The sequence below is a fragment of the Bombus pascuorum genome, chromosome 8, assembly GCF_905332965.1.
Source record: "Bombus pascuorum chromosome 8, iyBomPasc1.1, whole genome shotgun sequence".
Classification (NCBI taxonomy): domain Eukaryota; kingdom Metazoa; phylum Arthropoda; class Insecta; order Hymenoptera; family Apidae; genus Bombus; species Bombus pascuorum.
The window spans coordinates 11,857,690-11,872,208 of NC_083495.1; the positions used below are offsets into that span (position 1 = coordinate 11,857,690).

At 36.3% G+C, this 14,519-nt stretch overlaps 1 protein-coding gene across 3 annotated transcripts in view; it reads right to left on the reverse strand.

Annotated features, from left to right (window-relative positions):
• Positions 1-14,519, reverse strand: part of LOC132909683 (protein GDAP2 homolog) — a 67,881-nt gene that overhangs the window by 10,113 nt on the left and 43,249 nt on the right. For all 3 annotated transcript variants that reach the window (XM_060964631.1, XM_060964633.1, XM_060964632.1), the window contains exon 8: positions 8,002-8,155. In XM_060964631.1, coding sequence (XP_060820614.1) covers positions 8,002-8,155 — 154 coding nt within the window. The remainder of the gene's footprint in view (positions 1-8,001; positions 8,156-14,519) is intronic.

Below are 14,519 nucleotides of genomic sequence, written 5' to 3' on the forward strand. Positions count from 1 at the left end.
CAAGGAAATCGGAAACGAGATATTAGCGAGTTGAAGGCTCGATCGATATTCTTAGACTTTGGTTTAATCATCTTTGTAAATACCGAGCTTGATATAATTAAATAGCTGAATAATCGCGAACCGTCGACTCCAGTCGCTCGTTAATATTAAAACGTCGTTTATATTTGACTTTATGTGTAATAACATGCATTATAATTTACGTCGCAATATGCGAGAAGTGTTACAATTTGTCACTCGAGAAGAAAATATGATAGAACAAAAGAAGGTAAGAAATTTTGTTCTAGATAATCGAACGTAGAAGTTCGCAAGGAGTTTTGAACGATATAAATGTATTCAATCGAGCTCGAGTTTACTTGCATTGCATTGTCAGCATGAGATCTATTGGATTGGCAACTAAGTGATTGCGGACTTTGTCATTACGTGGTATTGACAAAATCCGCAATCACTTAGTTGCCAACATAATATATAACTGAAGTTCTCTGCTAAATATATAGGAATTACGCATATGTTCGTGGACGAGGCTGATATCGTCGAATGAATGGACGTTCGTTAATAGAAATCGAAGGTACAGGCGGAAAGAGTAAAGCGTGGCCTTTGTATATTCTTGGAATATTCGAAGTACTCTTGCACGATGACTCATCGTGATTTTGCTTTAAAAAAATGCGAATATCGCCAACCTCGTGATTCGACGTATCGCGTATGATGACGCAATGACCGTGTTCGGTCTCAGAAGTGTACCTGTGCCTGTCGCTTCCAATTGGAAAATTGAGAAATCATTGAATCACCTTGCTTTAGTATCAAATTGCTTATCTCATCGACCAAAGGTGTACGAAAGTTTGGAGGTATAAAAGTTAGAAAACTTGGGGATAGAGGAGTTGAAAAATTTGAAATTTGAAATTTGTGGAAAGATTCGATAATTGAAAAATTGGAATATTTGAAAATTCAGAAATGTATAGACAAGGAAATCTGAAAAAACACGTGGAGCCTGAAATTCGGAGATTCAAAAATTTGGAGATCCACGAATCGGAATATGCAAAAATTCAGGATTCAAAGTTCGAAAATTTGAAAATTGAAAAATTTAAAAACTGCAAAGTTCAGATGCGAAATCTAAAAAATTCAGAAACATTCCATTTTAAAGTCAGTTTCCTTTTTATATTGAACGCTAACTAAAGTAAAATCCTTTCTAAGATATAAGATAAAAACAAAGGTACTCAAAAATTCCCTCAACACGAATCTTTGATAAAGCCAACAAAAGAACAAAACAAAATGGAATATCCAACACCTACTCGACTACGAAAGGTTCAATAACTCCTGCATCAAAGATGGAATATTAATAAATATAGGCTACGATATTCTATGTAATCAAAGAAGAAGGTATTCTGAAATATCGATGATTTAACGATGGCGTAAAATTAAGCTCTGCGACAAGCTTCAAGAGAGCTATCTGTATCACGACCCTGAAATCTTATTATCTCGGCAACACGTTTAATTAGCGTATACCGGTTGAACGTTTCGACTCTCTCTTTCTCTGCGCTTCTCGATTATGTACAACGTTCGAAAAAGTCTAAGTAGAACGAGAAACGATTTTTGGAGAACCTCTTCTTCGACGTATTTATCATACATAGTGCGTGTATATATATAACCATAGACTAAGATTATTTTTGGCAGCAGCCTTCTACGACGCTGTTGTAATTTTTATCCTGTTTCGTTCCAAGGCGGCCGAAAATAAAATTAGTCGCACGTCGAGGAAATAAATAATAAGTATAGAGCCATTTAGTATTCCTTGCGTTTCGCATCCCCAAAGAGTCCTTTGTCTACACGGAAGCGCGTATCGTGGAAATTGAAAATTTGCATACAATTCTGGGTATCGCTTACCGTTCCAATAAAATTAATACGATCGTGCTTGAAATTGTGTTATTTGATTAGTGGAAATTTTCCTTAGCGTTGTTTGTTTGACAGTTTAATCTCAGATGTAATCAGATTAATGAAGATTTTTGTTTAAGATAGATGAAATTAAATAGATTAATGAATTTCTGTAAGAACGATCGGGGTACTCCAATTTCAATTTACCAACTACAATAAACAATGAAGGTCGATTGTTGACGTCAACTACAACTCTATGAAGTCTGACACGTATAATGTCATTTAAAAAAACTGAAGGTGATCTTGATTTTTTATTGAAAACACTGTTTTCCTATATCCTACATAGCCTACAACTTGACGGACACGAATCGATCGGGTCTTGTAAACGTAACAACGTTTTTAAGTTTGCAAAGGCATAAACAAACATACATACACATGTTAAGGCTAAACACAATAGTCTCTTCGTAACATGGTGGGTTAATATAATTTAGTAAACTACGTATTCAAATTGCAGCTGTGATTGTATCAAAGGATAAATTAGAAACGGAACAATTGTATATTATTCACTTCGTTAATAATAACAATATTCATGCACCAATAATGTTTGATTATATCATGTATAATGTATATGATGATGTGTACGATTTAAATTTAGCGACTGATTTTTGCGAAATTGTTCATGCAATATGTCTCATTTAAACACCTACATAATTCTTTGTGAATTTTCCTCTTAACGATTTGTAAGACAAACGTGAAAAGCTCAGAAGAATAACAATATATGATTAACACTTCTATTATTATAATTTAATAAAATATATATTGAATAAAATTACGGTCAATAAGAATATCTAACACTAATAGACAATTTTTATATAAATTCATTAAAAACGTTGAAACATTTAACCAGATCTCTAACGTAATTTCATTTGATGAAAATTTAATTGCTTATTAATGATGTAATTTTTTCTTCATTTTTCTCAACCCCTTCTATATATAATGGTTTCTCGTAAATTCAACTAATTATATTATAAAATTATTTCCTATTCTTTTTCCATAATATAAAATTCTATTTCCAAACAGTATAATATAGAGCTAATATATAAATATAGAGCAGCTTCCAAATTTTAAATTCGAGCAATAATCACAAAGCAAATTATGTGAAATTTGATATAAATTCTTTCCGTTATATCTAAAATCCACTGAAACTCAGCTATTTCAATTTCCAAAGTGACAAGATCAAGCAATATATTCTTCTTTCAACGTGTTTTGAAGGAAAGTAAAGAAACAGATCAGTTCTAGAAAAAGAAGGCGAACGACTGGGAAATCAAATTTTCTGCAGAAAATATCGTGGATAGGTTGTCGATACCTTAAACGTCAGGACCGTAAGGATATTGAATAGACCGGGTGATCGTAACGACGTGGATGCCAGGCGAGAGCATATCCTTTCGTCGTAGTTTTTCACGAGCCGATAAATGTGTGACCTGAAATTGCTCTCGCGAGGTCAGGGGGAGAATGATCGAGTGCGTCCTTGAATCTCGGACAGCGACCTACATCGAAGCAGGAGGAACCGGAGCCGCGACTTCTTTTGCCTTGTCCTTTCGACAGCATCCTATATATATTTTTTTTTTTACTGCCTGATCTGTCACTCTGGGGATGGAATGTTACTGTGTCCTCAATCTTCGCGCAATTTCCTTCAAGACCACGTACGTTCATTCCATGTCAGTTGGCGTTCCATTGCATATAATTTCGACGATTCACGGTCGCTTACAGAGTTTCATGAATCTTGGAAAATCGGGAAGAATGAATTATCGTTGATACGATTTTTACATTAATGGACGAGTGAGAAAACAAATTAATGAAAAGAAGGATAAGTAAAGGAATGAAAAGTAGAAGGACGGGGTAAATTGAAAGAACGTTAAACGAGCAATATCGAACACTGAGCCGTGAAACAGGACAAACCTCTATCAGCTATTCAATTGTACGATCATACTTATTCACCAGTATATCGATCAATATAATTCAAGTGTAAATGAATTTGACATTAAGTAACAACTGCAAGCAGATTACTTGATCGACCGTTGCCACCTAATAAAAGGTACCTGATTCCTAGTACACTCGGCAAAATCCACTAGAAACACAACTGCAAACCTCTTCTTACCATTTCAATTCACTAAAACCATCTCTAACTTCGATTACCTCGATATGTATATTACGAATAGAAAGGAACAAACGAACAGAGAAGAGAAACGATATTAGAAGAAGACAGAGATTTTTGTTAACGCAAAAAAAGGTGGACAGAGGCTCGTTAGCATGATAATTCTTTCGGTCCATCGATTACGATCGACGTCAGTCGTGAGCCATGGGAAAAATGAGTTGATCAGTGCGTGATCGGGGCGAGGTCGTGCAGATGTTTCCGTTTCGATCGGCCGCCGGTTATTTCCGGCGTTGTCGACTTTTCCTCAAAGGAAATAACGCTACGCACCACGCAGAAGAGGGTCACGTGTAGGGACCAGAACAAAGTTTTTCCCAGGGCGGATCCACCGGCACGACGTTGCAGAGGAGCTGGTGCGCCCTCGGCTTGGGAGTTGTTCCGTGGTCGGTCTATTTCTGGACGTGTAAATATCGATTCGCCTGGCGGTACTGCGCTCGTCGCCACTCCACTGGGATGAGGACAGAGCCGAGAGGACGAGAGCAACGAGCAAAGATGATATTGATACACGCAGGAGTAATGAGATCCTCGCGAGTGCGACTGACGCGATGCTTCGAGAACGTATTGTGTATCGAATCAATGGAAAGTTGTACTCGACAGTGGCAGGACGCGTCTTTCGTATTTCCTTGGTTGGGATAGATGACAGCTTGGAAGAGATAGCGAGGTGAAATGCGAAAATGATAGCAAATTATGGTAGTTTGTTTGAGGTAATCTGGAGGAAGAGTTGACTAATGTCGAGATTGACTGTCGTGTTTTTCTTGGAAGTTTCTCTGTCGATAAAAACTTTGTTTTTCTCTAGATTTGATATTATAGAAAATTAGAAGTTTGTCTAAGTATGCGGAAGCAGTTGTGTGGAATAAAGTAAGAGAAATGCGGAAGAGATTTGTTTAGATTATTTTATATGAAAGACGAAGCTTCTTTTTGAGCTGAAGCAGAATAGACTTTTAAATTTCACGAAAAGTATAAGTACGAGTCGCTTAGAAGTCACGCTGATTAATTTCACAAATTAAAACGCACAGAGCTATTAAAAACTATTGATTAAAAAACTAATTATTTTTGTTAATTCCCTTTAAAATTTACAATTCTTTATACCATCTTCTTATGATAAATAAATTTATGAAAACGAGCTTTCGTCTCCTGAGACGCATTAATTATATACCTTGACAACGTAAAATCGATATTTTCGTACATAGCGGAATTGATCAGTTTGATCTTTAAAAGGCTCATATGTATATCCGAAAAATCTGTAATTTGATTATTCACATAATTAATTATCCAACAACTGAATGTAACGTTCGTGAATAATTTATGCGACAATGCATGGACATAATTTCTACCACGAAACATCGATGCGCGTATTGGAAGATTTCACGAACGGAAGTTGAACTTTCGCATATCACGTTCAACTTTGAATCTCGCCAGTCTGGCTATTGAGAGGCAGCGTCAGTGATGCAAGATGATTCACTTAAAGGGCTGTCCGTTCAACATGCTAACCTATGGTCAAAGCTATCAAACGACGATCGTATCAGTGACACGTCGCGTCGCGAAGGATTTGGTAGGATCATCGAATAAGCACCGTTCTGAATAAACATTCGATCTGGCCAATGAATAATTCTCAATCGTTTCCGGTCCTTGCTATTGTCGCGTCTCTCTGCTGAATAAACAATTTGCTAATTCCTTTTACCAACGTTTGCTCCACGTTTTATCATATATTGTTCACTATTTTTCGAAGAGAACATTCTAAAATTAAATTCAAAGAATCGAACGTCCTTTGCGAACGATTTCCAACTCCGTTTGAATATTTATAAACGTCCTCTCGTTAATTCTCGATGCCGATATTCGATGAAATACCGCCACCGTATATCCTATACGCCGACACTTTCATTTATTGTGAATTTCAACATATATTCATTGGCAGATTTAATCTGTGGTAGAAGAAATCATTTAAATCCCTAAAAAAGAAGATTCTTATAAAAAATTACCATCACATTGTTTGTGTCAATCTCCTTTTGATTATTGCATATATATATACGTTACAACCCAAAAAATTAAAAAGTCTGTTTATGTGTAATCTGGAAAAAGTGAAAAAGAAAGTTTTTACAAACTTAATTAGGAAAATATAACCAGACTTCTACTTCACCTACTAAATGTTATACTTTAGGTATATTTGTGTAGTATCTCTGTAATATATTTGTGTTACGTATATTTGTATAATGCGAAATTTTAAGCTTCCCATAAATACATAAACATCGCAAATCCATTAATGAAATTCCATTATAGCATATTGTGGATTCTATGTTCTACTACTAGAAAGTATAATAATCTAGAAAATCGAAAAGATCCTGTCGGTAGTGGTTTTTATTACGAATGGCCCTCAATTTCCTTTTAATGTGAAGATATGTTAAACGAATCGATCTGCTTGTAAAGAACCGCAAAACACGCTAGGCCCATAATAAAAGAGGCGAGGTTAGCCCCCTACAGCGCAGTGTATTGATTTCAAGCTCTCACCAAGCTTTCCTCTCGCCACTATGTTTCATTACGCGTTCTTTTCTACGTTTTTGAATCACGAGACGATCACTGCCTGTTCACGTGTTCATGGTACGTTCGTGGATGGTTAAGAATAGGGCCGGATCAAAGGTGAAAATTTTAAACGCCGATTGTACGTAAACCAGGGTTGATTGTTCTTAGGAGAAATCTACTCGATTTATTCAGCAGTGTTTGCGCGTTACGATCAACGATTGTAGTGCTTTTAATAACTATAGCATACCTTTGTTTACGATTCCTTGAGAGATTTAATGCGTTGGAAAATACACAAAGCGTATTTTTATACACAGATCGTCGTAATTCGTGAAATTTCCGAGGAACTACGTTTTTCAGTTCACCGAAGGATAAAAAATATATTTTTGGAGTGTTTGATTGCAGAAATGTGATAATAAATTAAGATTCGAACAATATTCAATGTTCGTACTGAAAAAATGAAAATAACAAGTTGGATATAAGACACTGCAGAGAGTTTGTATTATATCGACGTACTGCAACGAAAAACACATAGTCTTGTACGAGTAGAATGCTGGAACATTCGCACGAGTATGTTTGGAGCACGAACGTAATCTTTTGGGGTGTTTGTGAGTAAACACTATCTGCGATTTCCTGCATTTTGTATCTTTACGACGGAATGGTGCTAATCTCACGAGCAGACATGTTAATTCAAAATATCATACAATTATATGTACGGTAAAGCTAGAATTCGTTATCTCTCGAGTAACTGTTTTACAATGCGTATTCGGTAAGCAAAGAAAAATAACAGAGTCGCAAGAGAATAAAGAAACAAGTAGTCGAATAACTTTTCGAATACTAGCATTGAAAATTATCGACCTAAAGTGGCTCGTGAAAGTATTTCAACGCTTACAGTGAAATTTTATGAGTATGATTCTCTTACGTTATCTAAGTTTGATTTAGAAAAGAATGAATTCATCCACTTTTGTATGGTAAATATAGGATAAATTAATGTTATTAGAATAAATTAAATGATATAGATCTATGTTTAAAAAAAGATATGGCTTATTCTCTTTTGTCCTCAATGCCTTAATTACACGTTCTCTCGAACAGAGTATCCATTATTCATTCAATAATTATACGCATTCGTTTACTAACTATACTCTATACTAATTTTTTGCTAAAGACATGACCGCAATGAACAACTCATAACCTACATTTACAGATTTCCAGATTAATTCCAAAGTTCAGCAACATATTTATGATAGTCATGTTTCGTCATAGTTGGAACGAAATTTCAAAAAGTTTCGTATAACGCACGTAATATTTTGATAAAAATTCCCTCTGCTAAGTTCGAATACTTTCGCGTGACACTATGGATTCGACCTAGCGGTCGAAGTTCGTGTTCGAGGCTCGATAAATTTCGATCTTACCTTGTCTAGATTGACTTTAGTGGCGGGGAACCATTTGCCGACGAACACGACGACCGGTCGACCCTGACGATCGACACCACTTTGATAGAGGCAGCCAATTCCTGAAACTTCCGACAGATCCTCCGTTTTCGCTCTCCTGAGGAGCCTCTCGTATCTGAAACAATGGAACAAGAGCCACTTCGATGATTGTTCTCGGAATATTATGGACTATATATAGGCTGTAGACTGACAGTTGATAAAGTATTACTTGAAATATTGACAGAAGCCTTATGTTGCCTTATGCCGTTTAGTTTCAGTGTGTTTTTTCTTCGACTGAAACATTCAGGAAACTAATTTGTTATTCAACGAGTCTGCAATTAATCACGTATCAGAGTTAATTGTTTTCACACTTTCAGCCTTTTTAACATTTCAGGAAATTTTTAGATGTTTGAACCTTTAATCAATGTTACTCATATATATATATTTATATATGACACCATAATCATAATTATTTTTTCACATAGTATATAGCCAGATTATGAGATTGAAGATAAAAATGATATTTTCTATAAAAACACCGATTTATCGATAGGAAAATGTCAAGACACTGGAAAGTATAACTAAACAGCATATTACAGCAATAGAACTGCATTCTCGGAAATACAATCTTCAATTAAAATTTCCCTCGAATGAATTTTCATTCATTGTATCAATTATGGCTTACGTTTCTCTTCTTTTCTACGATTAATAAGACCTTCTCGTATATTTGTGCATACGTTATAAATGCATTTTTCAATTGTATTTTAAATGAGATGGAGATCGCCTAATCTCATTTGCACAGAGAACAGTCGGAACGATTGATATTTGAGCAAAGAAGTCTTGTTTACAAATCGCGTATAACGTAACTATATGGACCACGTCACTCTCGTAACCGACTGAATCAATAAATCGTCCGACATTTTCTAACAAGCCCGACATCCGATGTTTATTCGATGCATCATAAGTTATAATTATATTGCAAACAATTACGACTACAACATCGAGGCAGGTAACGTTTGTTCGTCTAGTTTGTCTCCAGAGGCAATAATCTTGCTGTCAGCAATGAATTTCAAACAAAGGATCCAGTTGAACATAATTTAGCAAATGACGATACGCGAAGTAGCTCGTTTAAATTCGAAGGTTGGAATTTTGAAACTTACATTTCTCTTTGAGAATCGAATATTCATGTTGCTAGCGATGTAAGTTTCACCCTGCAATCGCCGGTCAGAATCTCAACGGTGCGGAATCGCACCGAAAATTCCAGCCGGTGGCGTAACTTCATCGCTAATTTCATTCGTTACGGATTGTTCGTGAACAAGAAACATAAAACTGGTCGACTCGTGTCTGGAATATCGACGCCGTATCACGTAGCGTTAATCGCGGTGACGAGGTGAGCGTGCGGTTTTGCGAAAACATGCGACCCATTGGATAGCAATCTCGCAGCACGAACTCGTATAATCGTCTAAATATGTATCTCATAATTACAATGTTATAATACTGACCCTGGGAATATAAACTATGCCTATGTTTACGATGGAAATTTTATTGTACCGGTGTCGTAATTTGTTGTTTACCATGTGGAACTCGTCTATAATAGAGAACGTAAAGTGTGAATTTCACAATACGATACTCGGAGTGATGAAGTTGAGAATACGTGGCTCATAATACGAGGCTCTTAATATAAATTTTTCTAAACGAAGATCGCGACACGGATGGACGTATAATTTGTGATACAAAGATTAGAGCAAGAACATTGCGATACAAGCCTAATTACACGAATCTTATTATATAAAATTATAAAATTCGTCTTACAGAAACTCGTTGCATGAAAAGTTCGCTATACATCGTGTCTCATAAAACCATCCTATAAAATGTTCGATATTCATATTAGATACGAGGTAGAATATTAAAAGTACACAAAATAGGAGAGTTAAATTTATAAAAGATGTTACAATTTCGTTTTACCATATCCTGAGTTCAATTTTTATATAATAAAATATTTTGTCACGCCCGTGTTAGCAATATCAAACAAGAATCACATAGTTTTTCATTTTACCAATATAATATGTCCTTTTTAACAAGATAGATTGTTTGCAATACGATTTGAAAATATATCAAGCACCTCTCCTTACCATATCGATATATCAAAATTGGAATATTTGGAGTAATTTTATAGTTACGAAACATAGCGTACAATCTTACCAATACAAACGTCACGATATGTGTATAATTATACAAAACAAAACGATATGGTTTTCCGGTTACAATCCTCCAATTACCTCAAACGCACCCAATAATCAATTACACATTTCGTGTTACAGGTATCAGGGTGGTAGCCTTAATGCGTCCAGAAAATTCAAGAGGAATTTCATTTTCGTGAAATATCGTACGTGCGCATTTTTCCTCCGACAATATTATCTAAGTGATTCACATTGTTGACAACAAATTATTAGCCTATGGAATTTATCTTATTTTAATGATCCTAAGAAATGTAGTAACGTGCGTCAGCGACGACTAACGCGGCAGTCAATGTGTTAATCGACCCCTTGAATCGAGCAGCGCCATTTCGCCGACACGCGACAGTGCCGTTTTGTCGCGTAGCGTCGCGCGTGGACGCGTCCATGAATATTCCATTCGACTAAAATCAATGAGCACGTTTCACGTGCGCTCCGTGAATCATTTCACCTAACGTCGTTAATCGAGTTAAACTACGGTTAAACGGGGTTCATCCAAAGAAGCAGAATTTCCCCTCTCGCTGACACTAAGTTCCACCGCGTCGCTATCGACCTTCCTCGTCGCAATTTTTAACTTTTTTTTTCTCCCCCTACAAAGCTAGTTTCAAGGCCGCAACACAGACCACACACACACACACACACACATATACGACTGATACGAATTCGATGAAACCGCGAGCAAAACCTTATTTACAGTGATTCGCGAAACTATGCGAACACCTATCATAGGAAACTTTTATATACCTACACGTATGTTGCGTGTTACAGAAAATATTTTGAAATTTCGCTAGCTTGTATCGAGATGACGACTGCCATGGTTATATTGGTGAAATTTGAGACCAAGTTGAAAGTTACAAGATATTTATCGAAAACATATGTAAAGAATTAGTATACAACATGATTAGTCATCTTAAACATATAATAAGAGTTAAAGATATAAACTCTTTAAACATTGAGAACTCATTAAATATTGAAGATTATTAAGGACATAATGTACTACATATTTTGTAACTTCTATATACTACGTATATGTTCAGATTTATTTCAAACTTTGTCAATATAATTATGTCATTCGAGTCTCATTACATGATAAAATTTAAATATATTCGTTAGAGGCTCTTAGAAGTGTTCGAATACTTGTGCGAGCAACTGTATGTTTCGATGGAACACAAAGCATACCAGCAACAGCATCAGCTGATTTTCACGATGACAATTCGTGTCTGACAATGGACTGTCGTATACTACTGGCGGAGTGCGACTGTTTCTTTAATTGTTACGTCTCCCATTGTCCTTCCAATGATGTCTGCTCGCAGAACGCGTTCCAACTATTGTTCCCCTTGTTCCCCGAGAAAAGTAGAGAGTGAGATGAGCGTTTTCGCGAGTTGAACGTGTAATCATCTTCGTATGCTTTCTTGAGTTAGCATCGTTAGCGCGATCAATGTTGTATATAATTTAATTAGAAAAATTTTGATAAGAGATTAAAAAATTCGATTAGATAAACCTATCTGCTCGGTTTATTTCAATTTATGATGGAAGATTGCACGTATTTATGCAAATTTATATAAGAAACTGTGGCTGTGAGACGCTCGCGACGTTTCTAATGTGTTTTATTAAATTTTGCCTACCGGATACAAAACGAGTTTGATTGGTTAATCTCAATATACTTTAGATTTATGCAAATTCATATTTTTATGAATATACTTAAAGAAATACAACGCAAACAGATATTTGTTTTTTTAAATGTTACAACAAATGTTCCACACATTATAAAAATTACAGATTCACAAATAAATAAAGAGAAACAAAGTACGATTCGATAAGAGAACGTCTCATTGAATGAATCGAATTACGAAATGGTTCACGGTCCAATTAAACATTTTTCACGGTTATTGGGTCATCGTGAGCGATCATGATTGTACGTTGATCGTTCAAGATTCCGGCTCTATTGTTATTCTCTCAACGGTCGATACGATTTTCCTCCCATGATCGTGGATTACGTCCATGAAAGGCTTACGATGCGTAAATATACTAACAATAAGCTCGCGTCATCCTAAGCTCCTCGTTTCTAAGTTGAAACCGTCGAAGAAACTCATGCGTACACAAAAAATACAATAAAATATAATCAAATCAAAGTATAGTACCAGTATCATTACTAAATAGTTGAAGTATAATATTTTTCTTCAAGTAGCAAAACCTGTAAAAGCTATGCTACTTATGGAGAAATCAGTTTGTTGGATCATTACCAAAAGCAACGAAGGGCGCAAAACAAAACTGGGCGTTGGACCAAAAATAATATTCCCGCGTATTGGAAAACGATTAAAGCTCGGCTCGGAAATCCTCGTTATATACGTGAAAGCTCCAGCGTTTTCCACCCCCTCTGTCACCCTTTTCGCAACCAGTCGCAACATCGGCAAATGTCCAACAGCGAAATTCTCCAAATTAAACGAAGCTGAGCGCACGAACGTCTCTCGCGACGTCAAAGATCAACGCGTCAGATGCGGTACATTTACGTAACACGGAAACACACGATTCAACGGGGAGGGCGGGTTACGACGAATTACCGATGAAAATTAGTACATAACGAAGAAAGCAATTTTCTAATACGCACCGGTCCTCGTCTTCGATCACGTCCACCATGTCAATCATGACCATTCTGACAATGTGCACACTGTGTTATCGAAAATGTATCTGCCTCGTGTATCTCGAGCAGACACTCTTCCTCCAATTGCAAAATGGAATCTTCACAAGTTTTACCAGTAAAACTATAATTCTCTTCGCCACTGATGAAAGTTTATATTTCTACTTCGCTCTATATATCATTAAGAGAGAGAGTCTTGATAGTGTCATCGGTCCAGATGCTAACTTGCAGACGATTTTTACTCTATTTTGTCCCGAATTTAACCTACTCCCGACTCGTAAATTTATACTCGATTATCGGATGCGAAGTCTCGAGAGTTCAATCGACGAAAGAAAGTTTTGTTTTTCACGAGAACGAAAGTTGATAGAATTCACGAATGTGTGGATAAGGTTTGATACGAACGCACGTCTGAATTTGTCGATGGACACGACAAGCCTCCGCGACGAGTCGCAACGCACTGAGCTGCCTGAACGAGGAAGACGGGACTATGAGGCGAGAAACGACGTCGGGACGCCGCGTCTTCGTTGGGTTTGTGGGCGCGCGCCTTCGCTGGCTGCGTCACGGCGCCTGCTCAGCTTAGACTATTGCGTGTTCGATGAGTAAAAAGCCGGCAGAATAGGGGCGCGATCCACGGCTCTGTTATTACGTTCGATTCGTGAGGCGTTGACTAATTACTTAGATGTTATTCTTATAACTACTAATTTCTTTTCAGGCCTTATCGCTTCGATTGTCAACGGTGTTGTCAAACGCAAGCGTCCTACTTCAACTGACAAGGATTAAGAATGATGAGGGTCAACTTCAAATAGAAACTAATAATATAAGTAGACAATTTTTAAACAAATTTCAGAATTCATGTTCTTCTATTAGTGGCATACGTCCGTGATAACTTAATTAGTTATATTATACCTTTAAGCAACTTTCATATTACGACAAAAATTATATTTTTAAGGATATTTGTAAAGATTCTACGTTTATCGAAATCTTTCTGTACAAAATTCTGATTCGAAATTTAATAACGAAGTTGAACGTATCTGTCTAATAATATAATGTAATAACATGATTTAGAGTAAAGAATTATTTGCTATGCGTAACCAGATGAAAAATAATTACGACATTTAAAAACAAAGTTTTCCACGAATACGAGTCGAACTTCTATAAATAGTATTTTATGCTATAATTTTAACTTCGTTTCTCAGAAACTCAGCCAAATTGTCGATAAATAAATTTCATACGATTTTCCACTTGGAGAACGATTTTTTCGTTACTGCGGATTAATTGAAAACACCTGTATTTAACATTATGGATACCATTAATTATATAGACAGTATATACGTTAATTCTAAGTGCAGAATTCCCTGAATCAGTGACACTGTGATGCATGGCACGCACGTATCACTGGAATATGCGAAATTGGGAGCGTTCCCAAACAGAAAGCTGTCGCTTTTCATCTAGCCCTATTGACTGATTACGCGAATAACGTTTGGCTAACGTAGCAGGATCGATGCGTTATATTTTCCATTACCTAACGTGAATTTTTAGACGTGGGTTCACGTAGGAATGCGTGATGCACGCGTTTTGTACAAGAGTATTTATAGCTGCTTCTATTTTCCAATGCGATTCTTTCGGCT